This window comes from Mustela nivalis (assembly GCF_964662115.1).
Source record: "Mustela nivalis genome assembly, chromosome: 1".
In the NCBI taxonomy this organism is placed as follows: domain Eukaryota; kingdom Metazoa; phylum Chordata; class Mammalia; order Carnivora; family Mustelidae; genus Mustela; species Mustela nivalis.
In genome coordinates this window covers 209,746,041-209,773,071 of record NC_139020.1, presented here as the reverse complement: position 1 = coordinate 209,773,071, position 27,031 = coordinate 209,746,041, and the positions used below count along the sequence as shown (strand labels likewise).

Here is a 27,031-nt window from a genome sequence, read left to right as displayed (position 1 = left end):
CAGTATAAACTCATCAACTGCGAAAATTAATAACAGGAAATCTTGTTAGAATGGAGTCTAGAAGGTGGGAAGATGGGGGGGGTGTTCTCAGCCCCACCACTGGTTGCCAGTTGTAGATCAAACAGAAAGAGAGGTACCTTGCAAGTTAATACCACTTTACTACCCCAGCAAGAGGATGAAAGGTTTCTCCTCTCCTAGCAACAGCCCAGGCAATGAGACTTCACCACTCAGCCAACGAAAAACCACTATACTTCAATCTACCAATTCATTCCAAAGGACTTTTTGTTTATGACAGCCTTCCCAACTTCCTGCTTTCCTTTATCATAGACCGTTCCTCTCCTTTATTCTGTGGACTCCGTAGCTGCTGGTCCTGAATTGCAATTCTCTACTAGTCCCACATATTTTTTTTTTTTTTTTTTTTGCTGGTAAAATAACTGGTAGTTTCATTTTTAAGGTTAACATATTTTATCTCATTACAATAATCATATCTTTTTTTTAAAGATTTTTTTTATTTTTTTTAAAAGCTTTTATTTATTAATTTGACAGAGAGAAATCACAAGTAGTCGGAGAGGCAGCCAGAGAGAGAGAGAGAGATAGGGAAGCAGGCTCCCTGCTGAGCAGAGAGCCCGATGCGGGACTCGATCCCAGGACCCTGAGATCATGACCTGAGCCGAAGGCAGCGGCTTAAACCACTGAGCCACCCAGGCGCCCCCTTTTTTTTTTAAAGATTTTATTTATTTATTTGACAGAGAGAGATCACAAGTAGGCAGAGAGGCAGGCAGAGAGAGAGGAAGGGAAGCAGGCTCCCCACTGAGCAGAGAGCCCGATGTGGCACTTGATCCCAGGACCCTGAGATCATGACCTGAGCCGAAGGCAGAGGCTTACCCACTGAGCCACCCAGGTGCCCCAATCATATCTTTATATGGAAATACGCTGTGCATGAAGTGTGTCCAACCTTCAGAGCACTATCCTCCTTAATAATACTTAGCACCAAGGAGTATTGCAGAATTTTCCTACTCTTAATTTTGAAGACTTCGGTGAGTGATATTTTTCCCTTTCATTCATTCCACCAATTAATCCTTGTGAGTTTACTGGGATTCAGCATTGGCTAGACGAACTCTGATCCTGCCGAGCATTGTTTACTAATTTCAAATACCCAATTTCTGTTTTTATGCCCCCAGGTCCTGCCTGAGTCCTAACGGAATCTTCTCCCTTTTCTCCTCCTCTGTGCTGGCTCCAGATCTTTAAGATGTGACCCTTTCCCCTCTCTGGAGTTTCCCCCAGTCTTGACCCAACCACCCACTGCCCCAGGTCATTCCATTTTTGCTCTCCTCTCTGCAGTGGGCTTGTTCTGTCCCCGTCTTGTTCCTGTTAAGAGAAATCAGAATTACTTACTTTTCCCATTTGAGTCTTACAACAATTTAGGAGGTAGCTCATTTCTATAGAAGGGACAGGCTATAGGCACTATACTGAATGCCTGTCTTGGTGGAGTTGGAATTAGAACTCATGCTAAGAAGCAGACACAGACCACTGTTGCATTCCTTTTGTCGTCACCTTCCCCTCACTTGGAAGTTAGGCCTCCTAAACTTCTGGCTAAGGCATTGTAAGAGGACCACAAAACACAAACTCGGACTTTTCCAAGCCCCACCATGACCTCTCTTGACTCAGAAGCAAGGAAAACTTTTTTTTTTTCTTTTTTTGGCAGTGATCAGGCTCTGGGTAGACGGTCAAGGAAGAACTGAACCTTCCAGTGGATAGATGGCACAAACCAAAGGGTTGAGAGTGTTGTCAAGGTTTTCAGTGGACAAGTGGAAAGACAGGGTTGCTATTACTTGAGGTTGAGAGGGTGAAGTCAGGAGTTTGATCTGAGGCATTTTAAAAGTATCTATAAAATAGCCAAGCTGAGAGAGCAAGTCTCATATGATCTGGAATCCAGGATAGACGTGTGGGGCTGTGGATGGAAATTTGAGCCTTGAGTGCATCCACAGTACTTAAAATGGTGAGATTCACTGCTACCACAGAGAGAACGATAAGAAAACAGAAAGAAACCTGAGGACTGAGTCTCGGGATCCTGGAACAATTGGAAGTCTGTGGAACGCCAGACTCTTCCTGGGAACCACCACCTTGACCGTCTAAACTCAAGAACTACATTTCCCAGAATCCTTTCCGCCCCATGTTTCCGAGTTCGAGGCCGCTTATGAAGTCCCGCGAGATTTAGAAGGCGGAAGTGAAGCGGAAGCCATTGCTCTCAGGAGGCGGTTGCAGCTATACACATGGGCAGGGGAGGGGTCCGTCGTGGCTTCGTCTGGGCTGTTGGGGACTCTCCGCTTCCCCGCCGCAGACCGGACCTGCTGTGTGTACTTGGCGTCCCTTCACCTGCAGCCTCCGTGACCTCCACTCCACCCGATTCTGCCCTCAGCCTTGTAAGCTCTGCTTTCCTCCCTTAACCCTTAACCCTCGGTTTTCCGAGAACAGGAAAGGCCCATAGGCAGAGACGAGTAAATGGGTTCAGGGACCTGGGACGGGAAAGTCCGGCAGCCCGGCGAGGAGTGCGCTTTGAACTCTGATCGGCGGTATGAAGCGCTGGAACGCGAGGACCGAAATGTAGGACCCCTGTGTTTATGACAAGGGGAAGGCAGTGGTGATCTGGTTTTATTATTATTTTTAAAGGACTCCTCGGGGTGGGGAGGGAAAAGCCCCACGGATTTGAGTTCAGGACTTGATGGTGCGGTCAGGGATGGGAGACCGCGAGGAGAGAAGCACATAATCCTTGGCTTTGCGGTCCATTTTCTCCCGGCATTAATAAGAGGCACACTGGCTTTATGCAACATTTGTATTGAATGTTGAATTTTAAATTTTTAAAGTTTCTGGTGCACTTACCTGTTTAGTTGACTCCCGTAAACAGCCTATAACTAGTTTTAAAAGTTCACGTCAAAAAAAAAAAAAAAAAAACCCACTTCCCTTCAACATTCTGTTAGTTTGAGACTTATCCATTAATATTTGTTGTGACTACTGATATTTTGCGTTGATTTTTACCGTCTTACGTGCTTGTTATTTATCCTTTTGACTGTCAGGTATTTTTTTAATTGGAATATAAAACATACGCCAAAAAGGGTACGAAAACACACACATTCTCTTTTTTTTAAGGGTTTAATCATTTTTTTTTTAAGATTTTATTTATTTACCTGTCAGAGAGAGAGAGGGAGGGAGAGGGAGCTCGAGCGAGCACAGGCAGAGTGGCAGGCAGAGAAGAGGGAGAAGCAGGCGCCCTGCCCAGCCAGGAGCCCGATGTGGGACTCGATCCCAGGCCGTGGCGATTATGACCTGAGCGGAAGGTAGCCGCTCAACCAGCTGAGCCAGATTAAATCCAGGCGTCGGGGTTTAATCATTTTTAATATGAATAATGGAAATTTATGACCCACTTAGAGTAGAATGGAATAAAAGCACTAACAAAGACAAACGATGATGAAGTGTGGCAGTCAGGGCCGTTAGATTAAAGGATGGTTAATGACGTGGTTAACTAATGTCCAGCTAGTGTCCAGAACCCACTTCACACTTTTGCTGTGCCAGACTACAGCTGCCATTCTTGTTGGGGGAATAGGAATCATTTGTATCAGCCTCTCACATACATTCTCTTTGTAAAAAATGTATGGACAAATACACACACACACACACAGTCTAAAGCGAATCTACAGACTAGACTCTACAGACTACACCAAAAAGAGATGATAAAATCCTTGGAACCTGGGTGCTCTCCTGCATCTTCCTCTTTCCCCATGATTTCCTTTATGGATTTTACTGCTTACATGTTTTTCAAAAAAAAAAAGGCATTTCCTAATTTTGGTAATTATTTGTGAATGGACTCCCATTCTTAAGTGTTTTCAGAAATATCCTTTTTTCCATTAATGCAAGTTCAGTTTTTTTTTTTTTTTAAGATTTTATTTATTTATTTATTTGTCAGAGACAGAGGGAGAGAGAGCAAGCGAGCACAGGCAGACAAAGAGGCAGGCAGAGGCAGAGGGAGAAGCAGGCTCCCCGCCAAGCAAGGAGCCCAATGTGGGACTCGATCCCATTACCCTGGGATCATGACCCGAGCCAAAGGCAGCTGCTTAACCAACTGAGCCACCCAGGCGTCCCTGCAAGTTCAGTTTTTAATTTAGAGATTTCTAGGTATCTTGTAGATGAAGTAAGTACACTTAGCCACTCTTTTTCAGGCACTTCATGGCTTAAATTTTAGAGTCTTCAAAGTTCCGCATACTAGAGTTTTATTTTCAAGTTGCATGGAATCTGTATATGAATTTGGATAATATTGGCATAATTCCGTTGTATCTTAACAATTTATGTCTTTTTATTTATATACTGTAATGCCTTTCAGGAAAGTTTTAAAGGATTTAGAGTGGTTTTTTTTTGTTTTTTGTTTATTTTTTAAGATTTCACTTGAGAAAGGTCATGCATAGGGGTGGGGCAGAGGGCAAGGGAGAAGCAGACTCCCCACTGAGCAGGGAGCCTGGGGGATCACTACCTCAGCCAAAGGCAGACCCTTAACCTGCTGAGCCACCTAGGTGCCCCTAGGGCTGTGTTGTGTAAAAGAGAGAGAGGGGTTTTTTTGTTGTTGGATTTATTCATAGGAGCTTTCATTTTTAGTGCTTAGGATTTTTCCCCCCAACCTCTTGGTGTATTGAATTTTGGTTGGTTTTTTGTTTGTTTGTTTTTAAATATTTTATTTATTTATGTGACAGATCACAAGTAGGCAGAGAGGCAGGCAGAGAGAGAGAGAGGGCAGGAAGCAGGCTCCCCGCTGAGCAGAGAGCCCGACTTAGGGCTTGATTCCAGGACCCTGAGATCATGACCTGAGCCGAAGGCAGGGGCTTTCACCCACTGAGCCACCCAGGTTCCCAGGGTTAGTTTTTGTATAGTGTTTTGAATGTTCTTCAAAGACAGTGTTATCATCTGTTTAGAATAAATAGATAATTTTTTTTTACTTTCCATTTGCATCGTTCATGTTTTATTTACTTATTTTTTTGGACGGGCTGAGGACTGGTAGCATTGCGTGGAGTTTGGATAGGAAACTCTAGCAGTCCTACATTTTTTTTTCTGACCTTGAAGAGAATTGACCTTGTTTGCTGGAGGCTTTTTTTTTTTTTTTTTTTTTTTTTTTTTTTTTTTTTAGGCAGATACCACAAGCAGGCAGAGAGAGGGGGAAGCAGGCTCCCCACTGAGCAGAGAGCCCCATGTAGGGCTTGATCCTGGGACCCTGAGACCATGACCTGAGCCGAAGGCGGAGGCTTAGCCCACTGAGCCACCCAGCTGCCCCCGGGGGCTTTTTTTTTTTTAAGATAGTAAAGGAGGCTCCCTTCTTTTCCTAGTTTAAGAGTTTTTCCTCTTGAATGGTTTAGGTTTTTTAACAAGTGATTTTTTTTTTTTTTCCCTTTTGGCATCTACTTCGATATGTTTATCTTGTGTATCTCCAGCTCCGAAAACAATGGCTGGCTTATGGTAGGTGCTTCTACTGTAGTGCATTGAACAAATGAGTGAATACTTTGCTTTTCTTATTTATCTGATAATGTTGAGAATTAAACCAATTGATTTCTTAGTGATTCACTACATTTGCCTTGAAAAATAACTTGAGAAAGACAGGCACTGTTCTATCGATTTTTTTTGCTTCTGTCTGCTAGTTGGTTATTTGGATCTGTGTGTGAGTAAAATGGGCCTGCGATTTTCCTTTCTGTGTCAGGTTTATGCCAACCTCATAAAATAGGGTGGAAATACTCCCACTGTTTTCTAAACTCTGGAATATTTTGACTAAGAATAGAATCAGTTTTTCCTTAAAGGGGAGCTGTGCCAGAAGAACCATTTTGGTCTGGAGTTTTTGTTGTGGAAATTTTTCGAGCTCTTGATTCAATTCCTTTAAGGGTCTTAGTGATGTAAGCAGGATGTTAGGGTTCAGAGTCGACAACCAAGAAAGGATTCTTGAGACGTTTTTGGTGCAAAGAGGTGGTTTTATTAAAGCACCAGGACAGAAATAAATAAGTAAATACAAATTTTTTAAAAAATTTGGAAAAGCACGAAGATGGGACCTGTGGGTAGAAAGAGCTGCACTGGGGTCATGAGGAGTGGCCCATTACATACTTTCAAGTTGGGTGGGGGTTAGGGATAGTGTAAGTCTCCCAGGTATTTTGGAATCAAGGTTTACAGGATTCTGAGGTTCTACCTATTGTTAGGAAAAGGTCATTTATTTAGTAAACCCGCAGTCATGAGACCCTTCAGATGTCCATCAGTGGGTCATATGCTTGGAGGATGATTGCCATCATGTATCTTGGGGGATAAAGGAGATGAAGGAAGTTTCTGAAGGAATTTTTATATGTTAAAGTAGACTTACAGGATCTGGGCAGCCGGGCTAAGATTGACTTTTGCTCTTCGCAGCATGTTAATTAACATCAAAGCAGTCCCTAGAAGAATGTCACTCTGCCTATTTCAAGGACTTGGCCAAGAGGCTGTAAGTAGTAAGGAAATTTAAGAATTTTTCTTCTGGCTTTGTTTGCCTCATCAGTAGGGCGTCTAAGTTCTTTATTTCATTATGGTGAATAAAATATCTTTAGAAATTTTTTCCTTCTAGGTGGGTGCCTGGGTGGCTCAGTGGGTTAAAGCCTCTGCCTTCGGCTTGGGTCACGATTCCAGGGTCCTGGGATGGAGCCCCGCCTGGGACTCTCAAAGGAGAGCCTGCTTCCTCCTCTCTCTCTCTGCCTGCCTCTCTGCCTACTTGTGATCTCGATCTGTGAAATAAAAAAATAAAATCTTTAAAAAAAAAAAAAAGAAAAGAAATTTATTCCTTCTAAGGTTTAAATTGTATAGTCAAAGTTGTTAATAAAGTTCTTACTAGAATTGTATAGTCAAAGTTGTTAATAAAGTTCTTACTATATTTTTAGTGTTCATCACATCTGTAATGTAATCCAGTTCTTCCTTTTTATATTTTCCTTGTTTAAAAAATAAATCTTGCCAGAATTTTGTCAGTTTTGTTTTTCTTAGAGAACTTTTGGCTTGATTGAACCACTTCATTGTATGGATGTTTTCTATTTTAGAACTTTTCTGTTCTTTATAGCTTTCTTCCTTTTATTTTTTTGGGATGTTTCTTTCCAGTTTCTAACATTGGACACCTGTCACATTCCAGAGGATTCCAGTGGAATACCTTCCTGCATTTCAGTTCTAAATATTGAATATTAGGACTTCTTTGACATATGAATTATTTAGGCTTTTTTTTTCCCCCTTAATATCCATTGCTCTGACAGTTTTCTGGTTGTCTTTTGGGCATTGTTTGCTAACCTCATTGCGCTGTTTGCATAGACAGATGCCATTTTCTGAGACACATCGTGCCTGTGTGGTTGCATTTTATAGTAGGTGTGGGATACGGTTTCATCCCGTTCAGTCGGCCTGTAGTTAATTGAATTGTCTGCTCGAACAGTATTAGTAAGAGCTCTGCTGGTGGCTTTGTCCATTTGTAGAGTTCTGCCCTTTTTTATTTTTTTCATGTGTTTGAGGCTGTGAAAACATATACAGCTTTTTCTTGAATTATACCTCTTTGTTCTATAATACCTCAGTTTTCTCGATGAACCATTCTGCCTTAATCCTTTCTGTCCAATTCTAATATGTTTAAGCAGCTTAAAAAAAAAAGTGTGTGTGTGCCCTGTATATCTTCTTTTTATTTCCATTCTTGTTTTATCTTTCTGTTTTATTTATTTTTATTTTTTTATTAAATTTTTTATTTTTTATAAACATATATTTTTATCCCCAGGGGTACAGCTCTGTGAATCACCAGGTTTACACACTTCACAGCACTCACCAAAGCACATACCCTCCCCAATGTCCATAATCCCACCCCTTCTCCCAAACCCCCTCCCCCCAGCAACCCTCAGTTTGTTTTGTGAGATTAAGAGTCACTTATGGTTTGTCTCCCTCCCAATACCATCTTGTTTCATTTATTCTTCTCCTACCCACTTAAGCCCCCATGTTGCATCACCACTTCCTCATATCAGGGAGATCATATGATAGTTGTCTTTCTCTGTTTGACTTATTTCGCTAAGCATAATACGCTCTAGTTCCATCCATGTTGTTGCAAATGGCAAGATTTCATTTCTTTTGATGGCTGCATAGTATTCCATTGTGTATATATACCACATCTTCTTGATCCATTCATCTGTTGTTGGACATCTAGGTTCTTTCCATAGTTTGGCTATAGTGGACATTGCTACTATAAACATTCGGGTGCACGTGCCCCTTTGGATCACTACATTTGTATCTTTAGGGTAAATACCCAATAGTGCAATTGCTGGGTCATAGGGCAGTTCTATTTTCAACATTTTGAGGAACCTCCATGCTGTTTTCCAGAGTGGCTGCACCAGCTTGCATTCCCACCAACAGTGTAGGAGGGTTCCCCTTTCTCCGCATCCTCGCCAGCATCTGTCATTTCCTGACTTGTTGATTTTAGCCATTCTGACTGGTGTGAGGTGATATCTCATTGTGGTTTTGATTTGTATTTCCCTGATGCCGAGTGATATGGAGCACTTTTTCATGTGTCTGTTGGCCATCTGGATGTCTTCTTTGCAGAAATGTCTGTTCATGTCCTCTGCCCATTTCTTGATTGGATTATTTGTTCTTTGGGTGTTGAGTTTGCTAAGTTCTTTATAGATTCTGGACACTGGTCCTTTATCTGATATGTTGTTTGCAAATATCTTCTCCCATTCTGTCAGTTGTCTTTTGATTTTGTTAACTGTTTCCCTTGCTGTGCAAAAGCTTTTGATCTTGATGAAATCCCAATAGTTCATTTTTTCCCTTGCTTCTGTTGTCTTTGGCGATGTTCTTAGGAAGAAGTTGCTGCGGTTGAGGTCAAAGAGGTTGCTGCCTGTGTTCTCCTCAAGGATTTTGATGGATTCCTTTCTCACATTGAGGTCCTTCATCCATTTTGAATCTATTTTCGGGGTTGGTGTTTTCTGCATGTGGCTGTCCAATTTTGCCAACACCATGTGTTGAAGAGGCTGTCTTTTTTCCATTGGACATTCCTTCCTGCTTTGTCGAAGATTAGTTGACTGTAGAGTTGAGGGTCTATTTCTGGGCTCTCTATTCTGTTCCATTGATCTATGTGTCTGTTTTTGTGCCAGTACCATGCTGTCTTGATGATGACAGCTTTGTAATAGAGCTTGAAGTCTGGAATTGTGATGCCACCAACGTTGGATTTCTTTTTTCAATATCCCTTTGGCTATTCGAGGTCTTTTCTGGTTCCATATAAATTTTAGCATTATTTGTTCCATTTCTTTGAAAAAGATGGATGGTACTTTGATAGGAATTGCATTAAATGTGTAGATTGCTTTAGGTAGCATAGACATTTTCACAATATTTATTCTTCCAATCCAGGATCATGGAACATTTTCCCATTTCTTTGTGTCTTCCTCAATTTCTTTCATGAGTACTTTATAGTTTTCTGAGTATAGATTCTGTGCCTCTTTGGTTAGGTTTAGTCTTAGGTATCTTATAGTTTTGGGTGCAATTGTAAATAGGATTGACTCCTTAATTTCTCTTTCTTCTGTCTTGCTGTTGGTGTAGAGAAATGCAACTGATTTCTGTGCATTGATTTTATATCCTGACACTTTACTGAATTCCTGTATAAGTTCTAGCAGTTTTGGAGTGGAGTCTTTTGGGTTTTCCACATATAGTATCATATCATCTACGAAGATTGATAATTTGACTTCTTCTTTGCCGATTTGGATGCCTTTAATTTCCTTTTGTTGTCTGATTGCTGAGGCTAGGACCTCTAGTACTATGTTGAATAGCAGTGGTGATAATGGACATCCCTGCCGTGTTCCTGACCTTAGCGGAAAAGCTTTCAGTTTTTCTCCATTGAGAATGATATTTGCGGTGGGTTTTTCATAGATGGCTTTGATGATATTGAGGTATGTGCCCTCTATCCCTACACTTTGAAGAGTTTTGATCAGGAAGGGATGCTGTACTTTGTCAAATGCTTTTTCAGTATCTATTGAGAGTATCATATGGTTCTTGTTCTTTCTTTTATTGATGTGTTGTATCACATTGACTGATTTGCGGATGTTGAACCAACCTTGCAGCCCTGGAATAAATCCCACTTGGTCGTGGTGAATAATCCTTTTAATGTACTGTTGAATCCTATTGGCTAGTATTTTGTTGAGTATTTTCGCATCTGTGTTCATCAAGGATATTGGTCTATAGCTCTCTTTTTTGATGGGATCCTTGTCTGGTTTTGGGATCAAGGTGATGCTGGCCTCATAAAATGAGTTTGAAAGTTTTCCTTCCATTTCTATTTTTTGGAACAGTTTCAGGAGAATAGGAATTAGTTCTTCTTTAAATGTTTGGTAGAATTCCCCCGGGAAGCTGTCTGGCCCTGGGCTTTTGTTTTTTTGGAGATTCTTAATGACTGTTTCAATCTCCTTACTGGTTATGGGTCTGTTCAGGCTTTCTATTTCTTCCTGGTTCAGTTGTGGTAGTTTTTATGTTTCTAGGAATGCATCCATTTCTTCCAGATTGTCAAATTTATTGGCGTAGAGTTGCTCATAGTATGTTCTTATAATAGTTTGTATTTCTTTGGTGTTAGTTGTGATCTCTCCTCTTTCATTCATGATTTTATTTATTTGGATCCTTTCTCTTTTCTTTTTGATAAGTCTGGCCAGGGGTTTATCAATTTTATTAATTCTTTCAAAGAACCAGCTCCTCTTTTCATTGATTTGTTCTATTGTTTTTTTGATTTCTATTTCATTGATTTCTGATCTGATCTTTATGATTTCTCTTCTCCTGCTGGGCTTAGGGTTTCTTTCTTGTTCTTTCTCCAGCTCCTTTAGGTGTAGGATTAGGTGTGTACCTGAGACCTTTCTTGTTTCTTGAGAAAGGCTTGTACCGCTATATATTTTCCTCTCAGGACTGCCTTTGTTGTGTCCCACAGATTTTGAACCGTTGTATTTTCATTATCATTTGTTTCCATGATTTTTTTCAATTCTTCTTTAATTTCCCGGTTGACCCATTCATTCTTTAGAAGGATGCTGTTTAGTCTCCATGTATTTGGGTTCTTTCCAAACTTCCTTTTGTGGTTGAGTTCTAGCTTTAGAGCATTGTGGTCTGAAAATATGCAGGGAATGATCCCAATCTTTTGATACCGATTGAGTCCTGATTTAGGACCGAGGATGTGATCTATTCTGGAGAATGTTCCACTAGAGAAGAATGTGTATTCTGTTGCTTTGGGATGAAATGTTCTGAATATATCTGTGATGTCCATCTGGTCCAGTGTGTCGTTTAAGGCCTTTATTTCCTTGCTGATCTTTTGCTTGGATGATCTGTCCATTTCAGTGAGGGGAGTGTTAAAGTCCCCTACTATTATTGTATTATTGTTGATGTGTTTCTTTGATTTTGTTATTAATTGGTTTATATAGTTGGCTGCTTCCACGTTGGGGGCATAGATATTTAAAATTGTTAAATCTTCTTGTTGGACAGACCCTTTGAGTATTATATAGTGTCCTTCCTCATCTCTTATTATAGTCTTTGGCTTAAAATCTAATTGATCTGATATAAGGATTGCCACCCCTGCTTTCTTCTGATGTCCATTAGGATGGTAAATTCTTTTCCACCCCCTCACTTTAAATCTGGAGGTGTCTTCAGGCTTAAATGAGTTTCTTGGAGGCAACATATAGATTGGTTTTGTTTTTTTATCCATTCTGATACCCTGTGTCTTTTGAAAGGGGCATTTAGCCCATTAACATTCAGGGTAACTATTGAGAGATATGAATTTAGGGCCATTGTATTGCTTGTAAGGTGATTGTTACTGTATATGGTCTCTGTTCCTTTCTGATCTACCACTTGTAGGCTCTCTCTTTGCTTAGAGGACCCCTTTCAATATTTCCTGTAGAGCTGGTTTGGTATTTGCAAATTCTTTCAGTTGTTGTTTGTCCTGGAAGCTTTTAATCTCTCCTTCTATTTTCAGTGATAGCCTAGCTGGATATAGTATTCTTGGCTGCATGTTTTTCTCGTTTAGTGCTCTGAAAATATCATGCCAGCTCTTTCTGGCCTGTCAGGTCTCTGTGGATAAGTCAGCTGCCAATCTAATATTTTTACCATTGTATGTTACAGACTTCTTTTCCCGGGCTGCTTTCAGGATTTTCTCTTTGTCACTGAGACTTGTAAATTTTACTATTAGGTGACGGGGTGTGGGCCTATTCTTATTGATTTTGAGGGGCGTTCTCTGAACCTCCTGAATTTTGATGCTCGTTCCCTTTGCCATATTGGGGAAATTCTTCCCAATAATTCTCTCCTGTATACCTTCTGCTCCCCTCTCTCTTTCTTCTTCTTCTGGAATCCCAATTATTCTAATGTTGTTTCGTCTTATGGTGTCACTTATCTCTCAAATTCTCCCCTCGTGGTCTAGTAGCTGTTTGTCCCTCTTTTGCTCAGCTTCTTTATTCTCTCTCATTTGGTCTTCTATATCACTAATTCTTTCTTCTGCCTCATTTATCCTAGCAGTGAGAGCCTCCATTTTTGATTGCACCTCATTAATAGCTTTTTTAATTTCAACTTGGTTAGATTTTAGTTCTTTTATTCTCCAGAAAGGGCTTTTATATCTCTCGAGAAGGTTTCTCTAATATCTTCCATGCCTTTTTCGAGCCCGGCTCTAACCTTGAGAATTGTCATTCTGAACTCTAGATCTGACATATTACTAATGTCTGTATTGATTAGGTCCCTAGCCTTCTGTACTGCCTCTTGTTCTTTTTTTTGTGTTGAATTTTTCCATCTTGTCATTTTGTCCAGATAAGAGTATATGAAGGAGCAAGTAAAATACTAAAAGGGTGGCAACAACCCCAGGAAAATATGCTTTAACCAAAGTAGGAGAGATCACAAATCGTGAGGGGGTAGAAAGGGGATAAAAAGAGGTTCAAAAAGGAAGAAAGAAAAAAAAAGAAAAAAGAAAAGAATTAAAAAAAAACAAACAAGAAAAATATAAGAAAGAAAAAATATATATATTAGATAAACTAGTTAAAAAATGTTAAAAAAGAAAAAGGTAAAAGTTTAAAAAAAATTTAACCAGAAGGCGAGAAAAAAAACAAAAAATGAAAAAGAAAAAAATTAAATTAACTGCAAGACTAAAAAAAATCACAGGGATAAAGCCATGAGTTCCGTGCTTTGCTTTCTCCTCCTCTGAAATTCTGCTGCTCTCCTTGGTATTGAAACCGCACTCCTTGGTAGGTGAACTTGGTCTAGGCTGGATTTCTTGTTGATCTTCTGGGGCAGGGGCCTGGTGTAGTGATTCTCAAGTGTCTTTGCCCCAGGAGGAATTGCACCGCCCTTATCAGGGGCCGGGGTGAGTAATCTGCTTGGGTTTGCTTTCAGGAGCTTTTGTTCCCTGAGCACTTTCCGTAGAGTTCCAGAGGACGGGAATACAAATGGCGGCCTCCTGGTCTCCGGCCCGGAGGAGCCAAGAGCCCAGGGCCCCACTCCTCAGTGCGCCCTCAGAGAACAGCGCCCAGTTACTCCCGTCTGCCTGACCTCCGGCTGCGCTCCGAGCTCACCGAGCCTGCGACCAGTTCAAGATAACCCCGAGAGCTGTGAGCTTACTGTCAGCTCTGTCTCTGTAGCCGGCTTTCCCGTTCCAATACCCGCAAGCTCTGTGACACTCAGACACCCCCGATCCTTCTGTGACCCTGCGGGACCTGAGGCCATGCTGACCCCGCGTGGGCTTCGCTCCGGTTTAGCCTCTGGATCGATGTCCCTCAGCGGAACAGACTTTTAAAAGTCCTGATTTTGTGCGCCGTTGCTCCGCCGCTTGCCGGGAGCCGGCCCCTCCCCCCGGGTCTATCTTCCCGTCGCTTTGGATTCACTTCTCCGCTGGTCCTACCTTTCAGAAAGTGGTTGTTTTTCTGTTTCCAGAATTGCTGTTCTTCTTCTCTTCGATCTGCCGATGGATTTTCAGGTGTTTGCAATCTTTAGATAAGCTATCTAGCTGATATCTGGCTAGCTGAAGTAGTCTCAGCCTGCTACTTCTCCGCCATCTTGACTTCTCCCTATCTTTGTGTTTTAGATGGCTCTTGTAAGCAACATATAATTGGATTGTTTTTAATCCATTCTGAGACTCTTTGTATTTTGGTTGAAATATATTTAGTTGTTGAATTTGCCCTTTTTCTGTTTTTTTCTTTCCTCTAGCTGTCTTTGATTTAAATATTTTTCTTTAATTTCACCTTTCTCTCTGTCTATTTTTAAATAGATTTTATTTATTTATTTGCAAGCAAGGGGGTAAGGAGAAAGACAAGCAGACTCCATGCTGAGGGCAGAGCTCGACATGGGGTTCAGTCCCAGGACCTTGAGATCATGACCTGAGCTGAAATCTGGAGTCAGTTGCTAAACCAACTGAGCCACCCAGACACCCCTTTCTCCTTTTTGAATTTATTTATGTGTTATTTACCCTGAAGACATTGGCCTTAGAAGAAAGGGCAGACATCTCCATCCTTGTTAGTAATAGGAGAGAAAGAGAATATCCAAGACCAGTTTGGGGAGGAATTTCGGTAGAACTGGAGACCAGAGGGTTAGAAATACTCCTTTTTTTTTTTTTTTTTAAGATTTTATTATTTATTTGACAGATAGATCACAAGTAGGCAGAGAGGCAGGCAGAGAGAGAGGAGGAAGCAGGCTCCCCACTGAGCAGAGAGCCCGATGTGGGGCTCGATCCTAGGACCCTGATCATGACCTGAGCCGAAGGCAGAGGCTTAACCCACTGAGCCACCCAGGCGCCCCAGAAATACTCCTTTTAAAGTCAAGTATAATTTACATTGAAGACAATTTATAGATGTTAGATCCAGTTTGATGACTTTTTTGACAGTTGTGTATGTTGTGTAATGACTAACTAAAAAAATTAAATGAAAATATGAAGAATATTTCAGTTGCTCCCAAAAGTTCCTCTTGTTTCTCTCAGTCTCTCCATCTCATACTCTTCCATCGAGACAGCCACTTTTTTCTGGTGAGCAAAATAAACAAGTTTTGCCAACAACCAAAATAAGCTTGCCTACTTGTGGATGTCATATAACTGGAATTAGAGCATTTTTTTGTGCCTAGTTTCTTTTTTTAGAAAGATTTTATTTATTTGAGAGAGAGAGAGTGAGAGAGAGAGAGAGAGACAGCACAGTGAGGAGCAAAGGGAGATGGAGATTTCTCTCTGAGACGGATCCCGATGAGGGGCTAAATCCCAGAACTCTGGGATCATGACCTGAGCTGAAGGAAGAGGCTTAACAACAACCAACCGATGCCCTTGTATCTAGTTTCTTTTTTCCCTTTTTCCTTTTTTTTCTGAGATTTATTTATTTATTTGAGTAAGAGAAAGCACGAGAGGGGAGAGGACCAGAGGGAGAAGCAGATTCCTCCCGAGCAGGGAGCCTGATGCAGGGACTAGACCCTGGGACTCAGGGATGGTGACTTGAGCAGAATACAGATGTGTACCCGACTGAGCCACCCAGGCACCCTTCTGTCTAGTTTCTGTTGGCATTGTAGGCTTTCAGCCATGTTGTATGGCTCAGTTTTTGTTCTCAGTATTCCATCGTACACACCACGATTTGTTTACCCATTCTGCTGTTGAGGTAGATTGTTCATAGTTTGGGGCTGTTGTGAAATCAGGTTGCTGTGAACATTTTTGTATAAGTCTTTGTAACATGTGTTTAGAAATTTATTTTGGGTAAATTTCCATGAATGGAATGGCTGAGTCAAGTTGGAAGTTTACTTTTTTTTTTAAATTTCTTAGAGAGAGAGGAAAACAAGTAGGCAGAGCAGCAGGCAGAGGGAGAGGGAGAAGCAGGCTCTCTGCCCAGCAGGGAGCTGGATGTGGGGCTCGATCCCAGGACCCTGGGATCATGACCTGAGCTGAAGGCAGAGGTTTAACCCACTGAGCCACCCAGGCACCCCTGAAAGTGTACTTTTAAGAAACTGGCAAACTGTTGTCCAAAGTGGTTGAACTATTTCAACCCCAGCCATCCATCTTTTCCAACATTTGATGGCATTTTTTTTCATTTTGGCCATTCCAGTGGATTGAAATCTTACATCTTCAGTTTTGTTTTACATTTATCTGATGACTAATGATGTTGACTACCTCTTTGAAACTTATTGGTCACTCATTAAATTTTGTGAAGTGTCTTGAGCCCCTTTTTTTGAGTTGGATTTTTTCTAATTTTGTAGGAGGTCTTTATATACTCAGAACATGAACTTTTCATTAAGTATATGTACTACAAACATTTTTTCCCAACCTGTGGCTTGCCTGTTCATTTTTTTTTAACTAAGGTATAATTGGCATAGCATTATATTAATCTCAGGTGTACAGTGTAATGATTCAGTATTTGTGTATGTTGCGAAATGATCAGAATAAGTCTATAGTTAATATCACCACCATACTTAGTTACAGATTTTTTTATCTTGCGATGAGAACTCTCAAGATCAACTCCTAGTGGATTTCCCCTCAATTTTCTTAAACTGAAGTAGAGTTAACACACCATGTTACAGTAGTTTGGGGTATAAAAACCTTATGCTTTGCTCACCACAAGTGTAGCCACTACTTGTCATCATACAGTGTTACTGCAGTACCTTGGACAGCGTTGCCTTGTTGTACCCTTTTCCTTACCTGCCTTCAAATATATACTACAGCATTATTAACTATAGTCACCATGCTGTGCCTTATATCCCCAGGACCTACTCATTTTATAACGGGAAATTTGTACCTTTTAACCCCCTTCACCCATTTAATCCATCCCCTGCCTCAGGCAGTAACCAGTCTGTTCTCTTATATCCATGAGATTGTTTTCTGGTTTTTCTTTTTCTTGTGGTTTTTTTTTTTGTTGTTTTGTTTTGTTTTGATTTTTGTTTTCTGGTTTTTCTTAAAGATTCCACATAGAAGTGAAAACAAAATGTTTATTTTTCTGTCTGCTTATTCTAAGACTGCTTATTCCACTTTGTTTATGCAGTGATAAGAGAAAATGCAGTTCCTTTTTACCCGTTGAGTTCTTTCAGTACTATTTATTTTTTTATTTTATTTTTTTAAAGATTTTATTTATTTATTTGAGCGAGAGACAGTGAGAGAGAGCATGAGCAAGGAGAAGGTCAGAGGGAGAAGCAGACTCCCTGTGGAGCTGGGAGCCCGATGTGGGACTCGATCCTGGGACTCCGGGATCATGACCTGAGCCGAAGGCAGCCGTCCAACCAACTGAGCCATCCAGAAGTCCCTTTCAGTGCCATTTATAAAGAAGACTTCTTTCCTTCCTGAATCGCTTCGTTCTCTTACTGAAAATAATTGTGCACATGTAGATTTGTTTTTAACTCTGTTCTGGTCCGTTGACCTATTTGTTACTCATTCCAGTAACTCTTCATTATTGTGGTAACTTAGAAGTGTGAATCCTCCAAATTTGTTTTTCTTTCTTAACATTATTCCAGCTTCCCTAGATCTTTTGCATTTTGTTATACATTTTTTAAAAGATTTTATTTGTTAGAGAGAGAGCACAAGTAGGGGGAGCGGCAGGCAGAGGGAGAGGCAGGCTCCCCACCAAGCAAGGAGGCTGATACAGGACTTAATCCCAGGACTCTGGGATCATGACCTGACCTGGAGGCAGACCCTTTACCAACTGAGCCGCACACACATCCTGTATTTATTTCCTTTTTATCTTCCGCCCCTCTCCCTCTGCCCGACCCTGAGATCAAGACTTGAGTTGAAATCAAGAGTCAGATGTTTAACCAGCTGTTCCACTCAGCACCTCTGGTGTACATTTTGGCTGTCAACTTCTAGAGAAGAAGCCTCCTAGGATTTTGATAGGGATTGCATTGTATTGACCGTTACACTTAGGGAGAATAAATACTACCTTAATAATAATGACTCTTGTAGTCTCTGAAAATGATGTCCCTGCTTAGTTATTTAGGCCTTCAGTAAACAGTTTTTGTTGTCAAGGTCTTAAGCAGCTTTCAATTTACTCCTAGGTATTTAAAGTTTTTAGGCTACCGTAAATGGCTTTTTTCTTATATGTTTCATTTCCCACTTCTTTGCTGAGGTATGTTTTTTTAGTTGAGATTACAGTGAAATGAAAATAAGGTGATTTGTTGAAAGTAAGAGTAATGATAAATTAGTTTGTGACTCAGGACAAACTGGTAGGATGTGTACGTGGTTTTGGGGAGGTTGTAAGGTCAGGTTGCATAGGACGCTTTTCTTGAATGTAGGTGCTCCTTTCCCGGTGGAGTTTTGAAAGTTTGGGGTTGTGTGCAGCATCATTTTGCCAGGTACCTTCAGAGAGGGGGTAAATGGCTGAAACCATCCAGGGCCGGTCTTTTGGTCAGTAGTAGTTACAATGGGCAGAGAGTCATGGATGTTACAGATCCACGATGACTTCTGGCTGGGTAGGTAGGGTGGTGAAAAAAGGTGATTTGCTGTCAGGGAACAAGATGGTAGGTGCATGGGTGGCCTGGAGTCCTCTCTCAAGTGGGAGAGTTTGGGTGAAGTGTTATGGAGGAGGTTTTGTAGAGAGTAAGATTTCTGAATCAGTATCTGCAACATGAAGCTGATTCCAGTGACGAGAAGGCCTGGTCTATGGCCAGGGTGGACATGTTGGTGTATGTGTATGGAATGTGTGGCCAAAAGGCTCTGGAGATTTGAACACGTGGTAATAGGTGGAGCATCCCATGGCCGCTAGAACCATCTGAAGCCATGGTGAGCCTTGAAGTTGAAAGGAAGAGGGGAAGTTGGAGCCCAGGCATTTATGAGTAAGGGAGTCTGACTGAGCTGTGCTCGGGGACAGATTACTTGGGAGAGTGGATCTGAATCTTGAGGCACATCAGGGACGTTCCCTACATCGCCTGGAGGATTTCCTGAAGATAAAGGCCCGAATTAGACAGAACTTGGCTGCTCTAAAGAGAAGATGCTGGAAAGCAAAAGTCACAGTTGTCCTTTGAGCCTGAGAGGCAGAAAGCCTTGGACTGCTTCTAGTAAGTCTTTCTCTCATTTGCTGCAGATGCCTGCTCGAAGAGTCCCGTGACAGCGGGAGGGACGCCTCCTACAGCCAGTGCCCAGTTGTGCCGGCAGATTGACGGTCATCCTCACGGGATGGCAGCCCTTGGTCTGTCTCCCACATGTGGTAAGTTCTGGGTGTGATGAATGGATGCCCTCAGAAGTCCGCTCTCGTGGCCCCTGGATTTCACAGAGCTCAGGGTTGTGCATGGCCAGAGGGAGGGCTGCCAGAGAGCATGGAGGAACCGAATAGGGGTAGGAGCAAAGTCTTGGTAGCCTCCCAGTGGCTGCGTCTGATTTGGGGTCTTTGTGGGTCTGGGTGAAGTAGGGATTGTTAGTTGTTGGTTTATAAGGAAGGACTATAATGGGCAACCCTTAATTAGTTTTTATTACTATTATCATTACTAAAGATTTCATTTTTAAGTAATCTTCGCATCCAACGTGGGGCTCAGACTGCCAACCCTGAGATCAAGAGTCACGTGCTCTACCACTTGAGCCAGACAGGCACGCTGTTGTATTCTTTTATCCATTTATTACTGTGGTGAATCTGAAGTAGCAGCTCTGCCTCTTAGAGCTTTAATTTCCTCACTCATTGATTGAGCATATACATCACTTTCTTTGTGGGTATGTGAGCCCACCATCCTTTCTCTGTCCCTGCGTGGAGCAGGGCTGCTCTGGCTCCTTACAAGACATGGCGTGTGTGAGAGACAGGGATAGGCACCGCGCGCCTAGACAGCGGGTGTGGGCCAGTTTCCTGATCTCTGAGTGTCCGGCAGGCTCTAATCCTCGTGGATCTGCTCTTCTCCAGCTGTGTCCCCCCAGGACCCCGCCTATATCCGTAAGTCGGAAGTTCCTCCTCCTTCCAAAGACCATTCCTGTTCTCAGGACGTGGAGCAATTTGCTCGCAATGGCCTGGAATGCCCTGTGCCGGCTGGTATTGGTTCTCAGGTAGGAGCTCTCTGGGCCCCTAGGGGTGGGAGAGGCACTTCCCTAGAATGCCCCCAGCACCACTTGTTTGAGTTCTTTGAGAGCCTCAGCCAGGCTGATCAGTGCCTGATCAGGACACTGGGGGGATAAAAGCCCGAGACGGCTGCAGTGTTCCCCGCGATATCAGGGACCTGGTTGGGGGAAATGAATTTGTGTAGCTGGCGGATCTCTTATCATAGAGCTCAGAAGGCTTGGGCTAGACATGGAGAGAGCTTTGGTCCCATGTCAGCAGTGTTTGAATTGGAAAAGATGAGATCATCTCATAGGAAGAATCTTGAGGACTGGCTTCTGGAACACATTTGAGACCCCAGAACCCCATCTGAAAATCCCGTGTGTGGAGTCTCTCCTGCCCAGGCTTCAGCCTCAGCCGTCTTTTCTGTGAACGCGATAGGCTGGTTTCTTAACTGACCCCAAATGTGTGTGGCGATTCAGGAGTCAGTGACTTTCCAGGATGTTGCTGTGGACTTCACGGAGAAGGAATGGCCCCTGCTGGATTCTTCTCAGAGAAAACTATACAAAGATGTGATGCTGGAGAACTACAGCAACCTCGCCTCTGTGGGTAAGGCTTGAGTCGCAAGTGTTTTTGTTCTAAGTACTTGGTGTGACCCCGGGACTGTGGGGAATTGGAACATAATTGTGACCAAGCCGACCTGGTGCTGCCCCCACCGCACCCCCAGTGTCTCCTGGTGGTTGTTGAGACCTGTTCGTTCCCTTGACCTTAGACGTTGTCACGTGTGTCTGAGTTAGGTTTCTGAGTTAGGAAATCCTCATTCTTTTGAAGGGCAGTGCATGTGGGTGTTGGTGGTGTTGTGTTTTATGAAAGCCTTTCACTGTGTTCCTTAGAAATTTGGCACCATCATTTTGCCGCTCCTAAGTCAGACTTGTCCGTCTTCAGAACACTGAAGACCAAAACACTGACCCCAGCGTAACGGAGGGCTTGTTCTCTCCACGATCCTCAACACACGTCTTTCCCTGTGAGTAGGGTATCAGGTGGGCAAACCCAGCCTCATCTCCCACTTGGAGCAAGAAGAGGAGCTGAGGACCGAGGAGAGGACACGTCACCGAGCCACATCTCCTGGTAAGCAGCAGGCAGACGCAGGTGCTTCTGGGTCCCTGCTGATTCGGTGATGCGATGGAGGAAATGCTTGTCGGTACTTGTTCTGTTCAGTGATGGGATGTAAGGAGAGCCACTAGGAAATGTCACGCAGGGAAATTTGAGCATGAACCCTCCCCATTCTGTCACAGGCGCTTTGGTCTCTCTGTCCTCTCCAGGGTGTTTGCCTATGTGTGTATTTCTTTTGTCGCTTTCCCTTACCTACTTACTTTTTGCTGAGATAGAACTGACATGACACTGTGGTAGTTTCCGGTGTACAACATAATAATTCAATATTTGTATGTATTGCAAAGTGATCGCCACGGTACGTGTCATTAACATTCATCGCCGCACAGTTAACAAAAGTATTTTTTCCTTGTGATGAGAACTTTCCAGATTTACTGTCTTAGCAACTTCCCGTGCATTGCAGTATCTTTCACTGCAGTCACCATGCTGGGTGATACATCCCCAGGACTTCTTTCATAACTGGGAATTTGTACCTTTGATGTCCCTTTTGTCCCCCTTCACACCCATTTTGTCCACCCACCACCTCTGACAACTACCACCAGTCTGTTCTCTGTGTCCGTGAACTCGGTTGTACTGTTTTTGGGGGAGGGGAGGGTGGTTTGGTTTGGTTTTTGGTTTTTGGTTCTTAGATTCCACACTTCGGTGAGATCCGGTATGCCTTTCTTTGTCTAATCCCACTTAGCAGTATGCCCTCCATCCTTGTTGAAAATGGGGAAATGCCTTTCTTTTTTATGGCTGAATAATACTCCATCGTCTGTATATACCACATTTTCTTTACTGTATCTACTGGGGGGGGGGCACTTAGATCAGTCCCGTTGCCTTGGCTGTTGTAAATGATGCTGCTTTGAATGTGGGGATGTGGGTGTCTTTTCAGGGTAGTGTTTTTGTTTTCTTTGGGTAAATTACTAGAAGCTGAATTGCTTGGAGTCCCCTTTAAATGTGACATGTCCACATGAGCTTTGTCCTCGCCTTTCATACTCAACATTCCTGGTCATACTTTTTCCATTGTTATCAGTGTCAGTCTTTGAAGAATTTATTCCTTAGGGAATCAAGTTAAATGTCCTCCCTGTCACTGGCAGATGTCTCACCCAGCCACGGTTCACAGACATCATTTTTTTTTTTTTTTTAATTTCTTTTCAGCGTAACAGTATTCACTGTTTTTGCACCACACCCAGTGCTCCATGCAATCCGGGCCCTCTCTAATACCCACCACCTGGTTCCCCCAACCTCCCACCCCCCGCCCCTTCAAAACCCTCAGATTGATTTTCAGAGTCCTTCCTTCTCCTCTCTAACTCCCCTTGTCCTCCATGCTATTTGTTATGCTCCACAAATAAGTGAAACCATAGGATAATTGGCTGTCTCTGGTTCATAGACTTTTTTCCTCACGTGTGTTTCTCCCCTTTGATATCACCTTTCCTTCTTTAGGGCTCATATTGCAAAGAAATTTCCCCTGTTTCTGTCACTACCATCTCCCCGTCTTCTTTCTGCAGCTACTATTTCTCTCCCCAGGTTAATACTTTACCAATTTGTTTCAGATTGGGAGACTCCATCTAAAAACAAGTGGTCCATCCTCATGGAAGATATTTTTGGGAAGGAAGCACCCAGCAGTGTGATAGTGGTAAGATTTCCTTGGGATAATCCCAGGTCTCCCGTGCTGGGAGGAGACAGGGACAGCCTCAGAGAAGCAGATCTAGAACCAAGTGAGTGGCCTTCCCTGAGGGGCGGTTGTTTCAGACACTTGACTGTCACAGCTTAGCGGGGAAACTCTAAACCTAGCCTTAAATTTCTTGGCTTAGGTTATGATAACCAACTCTTTCTGTAACTGTGCCTCAGGTAGTAAGTGTTAGGGCTGGATTCAGATTTAAACGGTTAACAAAATATGCATGCAAAAAGCTTTGTGAAGGTCTTATCTGTGAAGCCTTAGGGGGTGGCATCCAGCCCTTTTTTTTTTTTTTAAGATTTTCTTTATTTATTTGATAGAGATGACAAGTAGGCAGAGGGGCAGGCAAAGAGAGAGGAGGAAGCAGGCTCCCCACTGAGCAGAGAGCCCGATGTGGGGCTCGATCCCAGGACCCCAGGATCAGGACCTGAGCCAAAGGCAGAGGCTTTAACCCACTGAGCCACCCAGGTGCCCCGGTGTCCTGCATTTTATGTGATCGAGCCCAGATGGGGCAGGAACAGGGTTTTGGCACTGCAGATCACAAGGTCGCTTCTGCTTCCATCCACTCGTGTGGGGATGACTAGATGATTTATAGGAACGTGGTGAGTTGTGGGAAGTGCCTTAGTCAGCATTCCTCTCTTAATCAGCAGGAAAGAACTCATCTTGGAGAGAAATCCACCGAGTACGCCCACCTGTTTGAAGTCTTCAGCGTGGGCTCTCATCTTACTCAGCAGATGGGCAGGCACACTGGCAAGAGACCCTATCACCGCCGGGACTGTGGGGCCGCTTTCAAGAACAGGCCCCATCTCGCCCAACACGTGAGCATTTACAATGGGAGGAAAATGCACGAATGTCACCAGTGCCAGAAAGCCTTCACCACGAGCGCGTCCCTCACACGACACAGGAGAATACACACGGGGGAGAAGCCCTACGAGTGCAGCGCCTGCGGGAAAGCCTTCAACGATCCCTCTGCCCTCCGGAGTCACGCGAGAACTCACCTCACAGAGAAGCCCTTTGACTGCAGCCAGTGTGGAAATGCCTTCCGAACCCTCTCCTCCCTGAAGATACACATGAGAGTTCACACTGGGGAGAGACCTTACAAGTGTGACGAGTGTGGGAAGGCCTACGGCAGGAGCTGCCACCTCATTGCCCACAAACGGACACACACTGGAGAGAGACCGTACGAATGCCACGACTGTGGGAAAGCGTTCCAGCATCCGTCCCATCTCAAAGAGCACGTCCGCAATCACACCGGAGAGAAGCCCTACGAATGCACACAGTGTGGGAAAGCCTTCCGATGGAAGTCGAACTTCAATTTGCACAAGAAGAACCACACGGTAGAGAAAACATACGAATGTAAAGAATGTGGGAAATCCTTTGGTGATCTCCTGTCGCGGAGAAGACACATGAGAATTCACGTCGTCAAGAAACCCATTGAATGTAGACAGTGCGGGAAAGCGTTCCGAAACCAGTCCATCCTTAAGACACACATGAACTCTCACACCGGAGAGAAACCCTATGGGTGCGACCTGTGTGGGAAAGCCTTCAGCGCCAGCTCGAACCTGACCACACACCGGAAAATCCACACTCAAGAGAGACGCTACGAGTGTGCGGCCTGTGGGAAGGTGTTCGGGGACTACCTGTCCCGGAGGAGGCACATGAGCATTCACCTGGTAAAGAAGCGTGTTGAATGTAGGCAGTGTGGGAAAGCCTTCAGAAACCAGTCGACCCTCAAGACACACATGAGAAGTCACACAGGAGAGAAGCCGTACGAGTGCGATCACTGCGGGAAAGCCTTCAGCATCGGCTCCAACCTTAATGTGCACAGGAGGATACACACTGGCGAGAAGCCCTACGAGTGCCTGGCCTGCGGGAAAGCCTTCAGTGACCATTCGTCCCTCCGGAGTCATGTGAAGACTCACCGGGGAGAGAAGCTCTTCGTGTCATCCGTGTGGAAGAGGCTCCAGTGACGCGTCATCTTTAAGGGAAGCCACAAGAGCTTAGACTGGGAAGAAGCATTGTTGGTGTGAGGGAGGCAGGAGCACTTTGATGAGCTCTGCTGGACACAGAAGAGTACGTACTCTGTGACAGGAGAGACCCAGTTTGTGTCATGGCTGCGGAAGAGCTGTTTCTTCTCGTCACTGTGGGGTTTGTGAGGACTCATGTTGGGCGCAAAGACATAACCTGTGCAGAAGCCAACTGTGTACATCCAGCTCTTTGAGGAAAATGAGGACTTCAGGGAGAGAAACCGTAGCTTCGTATTTAAGGTCAAAATGACTTTGGCACCACCTGGCACTTTCGGGGCATCTGAGTAAGCACAGTAGGGAGAACCTCTGTAAATCCGCTGTCTGGGCAAACCTTTGCGGGTCTCACTCTGTATTCCTCATAAAAGAAATCATACTAAGGAGAAAAACTTGTAAAGTAGGAATGTGCAAAGGTCTATAATAGGTCAGAAAACGGGCCAACTGCCTATTTTTGTATGGCTTGCAAGCTAAGAATGGTTCCATTTTTGTTTATAAAGATTTTGTTTATTTATTTGACACACAGAGAAAGATCACAGTAGGCAGAGAGGCAGGCAGAGAGAGTAGGGAAGCAGGCTCCCTGCTGAGCAGAGAGCCCGATTCGGGGCTCGATCCCAGGACCCTGAGATCATGACCTGAGCCAACGGCAGAGGCTTAACCCACTGAACCACCCAGGTGCCCCAGTTGTTCCATTTTTAAAAGGAGAAAAATGTGTGACAGATACCATTTGCAACTCACAAAGCCTAAAATGCTTGCTTTCTGGTCCTTTACAGGAAAACATGGCCAGCCTTGGGTCTACAGCAGCAGTTTCTAACCGGGGGTGATTTTGCTTGTTTGGAGACATTTCAGGTTGTTAAAACTGGGGGGAGATCCTTCTGGCACACAATGCACAGGAGTCCCTCCAGCAGAGAATTACGCAGCCCAAAACGTCAGTATTGCCGAGGTTAAGGGACAGCTAAGGGATTCACAGTTTTTGTGAAATGTTATTCATGCTAGGAGAGGTTTCTACTTAAAACTTCAAAAAATACAATCAGTGTAATTCAGGGAACGTGAGAACCCACACTTTAGACAATCCCCACGTGGAGATGACTCTAGCCACAGCCCCCCTCACTTGTGCTTAGGAGAATTGCTACCCTGGTGGAATTTTCCATTGACCATAAAATTTCATTTGTCAGTCTTTATTCATGAAAACAGATCCCAGCTCATTAATTTGTAGTCTCTGTTTTTAAGATCATGCTCCTCTAACGCTAATGCTTTATCACAGAAGGTTTGTATATAATATTTTTATTATAATTCCATTCCTGATACATGTTAATTTCCTTCTGGATAACTTACTTGACCAGTGGACTGGTTAGAATTATGTTACATACTGTGTAACGTGGGTATTTTTTAATATCTGTTTATTATGAGTATCTAATTCAGGTGTACTGGATCACCACACAATGTCTTCCATCTGATGGATCCTCTGGAATGTTCTTGGTTTCCTGTCCAGCTGAGAGGGACGTACACCTCTCATTGCTCTCCTAGTGTCTTCTCTTTATGTCAGGAAAATCCAGCTTTTGTCAGATTACTGACTAATGCTATTTTTAAAAGCCTCTTGCAACTTTTCTGCGGTTAGTAAGTCTTTGTCTCACAGCCTGGCTGTTGACAGATCAGCAGATGTCCCTGTGTGGGCTGTGAGAGAAAGTGCTTGAAAAGGAGTTCTCCCTAATTGGATTCTTCTATGTTTTGTTTTGCTGTTGGCCCTGCTGCTCACCTTGCAAGGAAACCAAGTACCTGGTGTTACAGGAGCGGTCTTGGGACCATGAGGATGCAAACCACAGGCTCCAGAGGAACCTGCAGAAAAGTCACAATGATCCTGGCCTCCCCAATAGCTTCTTTGTCTCCACTAGCCATGGATTTGTTATTTCCAGACTTCCTATTACAGGAGGAAAAAAATAAAACATTACTGGAGTAAGCAGCTTTGGATATTTCATTGTTGTCAATTTAATAATTTTTTCAGTCGGGGGAGGGTTCCGCTCCTGGTGTTTGCCGTCTCATACATACACTCAGTCCTTGGAAGGTTCTATAACTGCTGTCTGTGGGGTTATTACCGGCTTAACACTCGGAACTGTTGGAAATGGGTTTTTTTTTTTTTTACATCTTTAAGCCACGTTTTAAAATTGTACTTCAAGTCTTTGACATACTTAATTAAGTATTTAAGTTCTTGACTTCAAGTGTAT

At 43.3% G+C, this 27,031-nt stretch overlaps 2 protein-coding genes across 2 annotated transcripts in view; one reads left to right on the top strand and one right to left on the bottom strand.

The window, feature by feature from the left end:
* The window catches only part of LOC309865763 (olfactory receptor 7G2-like), a gene marked incomplete at both ends in the record, with an annotated part of 192,481 nt that overhangs the window by 76,974 nt on the left and 88,476 nt on the right, over window positions 1–27,031 (bottom strand). The window lies entirely within an intron of this gene.
* On the top strand, window positions 2,223–26,769 carry ZNF317 (zinc finger protein 317). The gene is made up of 7 exons (XM_082732193.1): window positions 2,223–2,423; window positions 19,026–19,148; window positions 19,830–19,969; window positions 20,441–20,567; window positions 20,991–21,086; window positions 22,664–22,746; window positions 23,439–26,769. The coding sequence occupies exons 2-7, from the start codon at window positions 19,118–19,120 to the stop codon at window positions 24,756–24,758; spliced, it is 1,797 nt and encodes a 598-aa protein (XP_082588319.1). The 5' UTR covers window positions 2,223–2,423; window positions 19,026–19,117; the 3' UTR covers window positions 24,759–26,769.

Coding starts and splice junctions, on each gene's coding strand:
- ZNF317 (XM_082732193.1), top strand. CDS start 19,118: ATGGCAGCCCTTGGTCTGTCTCCCACATGTG. Junction 19,970..20,440: donor CGGCTGGTATTGGTTCTCAG/GTAGGAGCTCTC, acceptor GTGGCGATTCAG/GAGTCAGTGACTTTCCAGGA. Junction 21,087..22,663: donor TCACCGAGCCACATCTCCTG/GTAAGCAGCAGG, acceptor AATTTGTTTCAG/ATTGGGAGACTCCATCTAAA.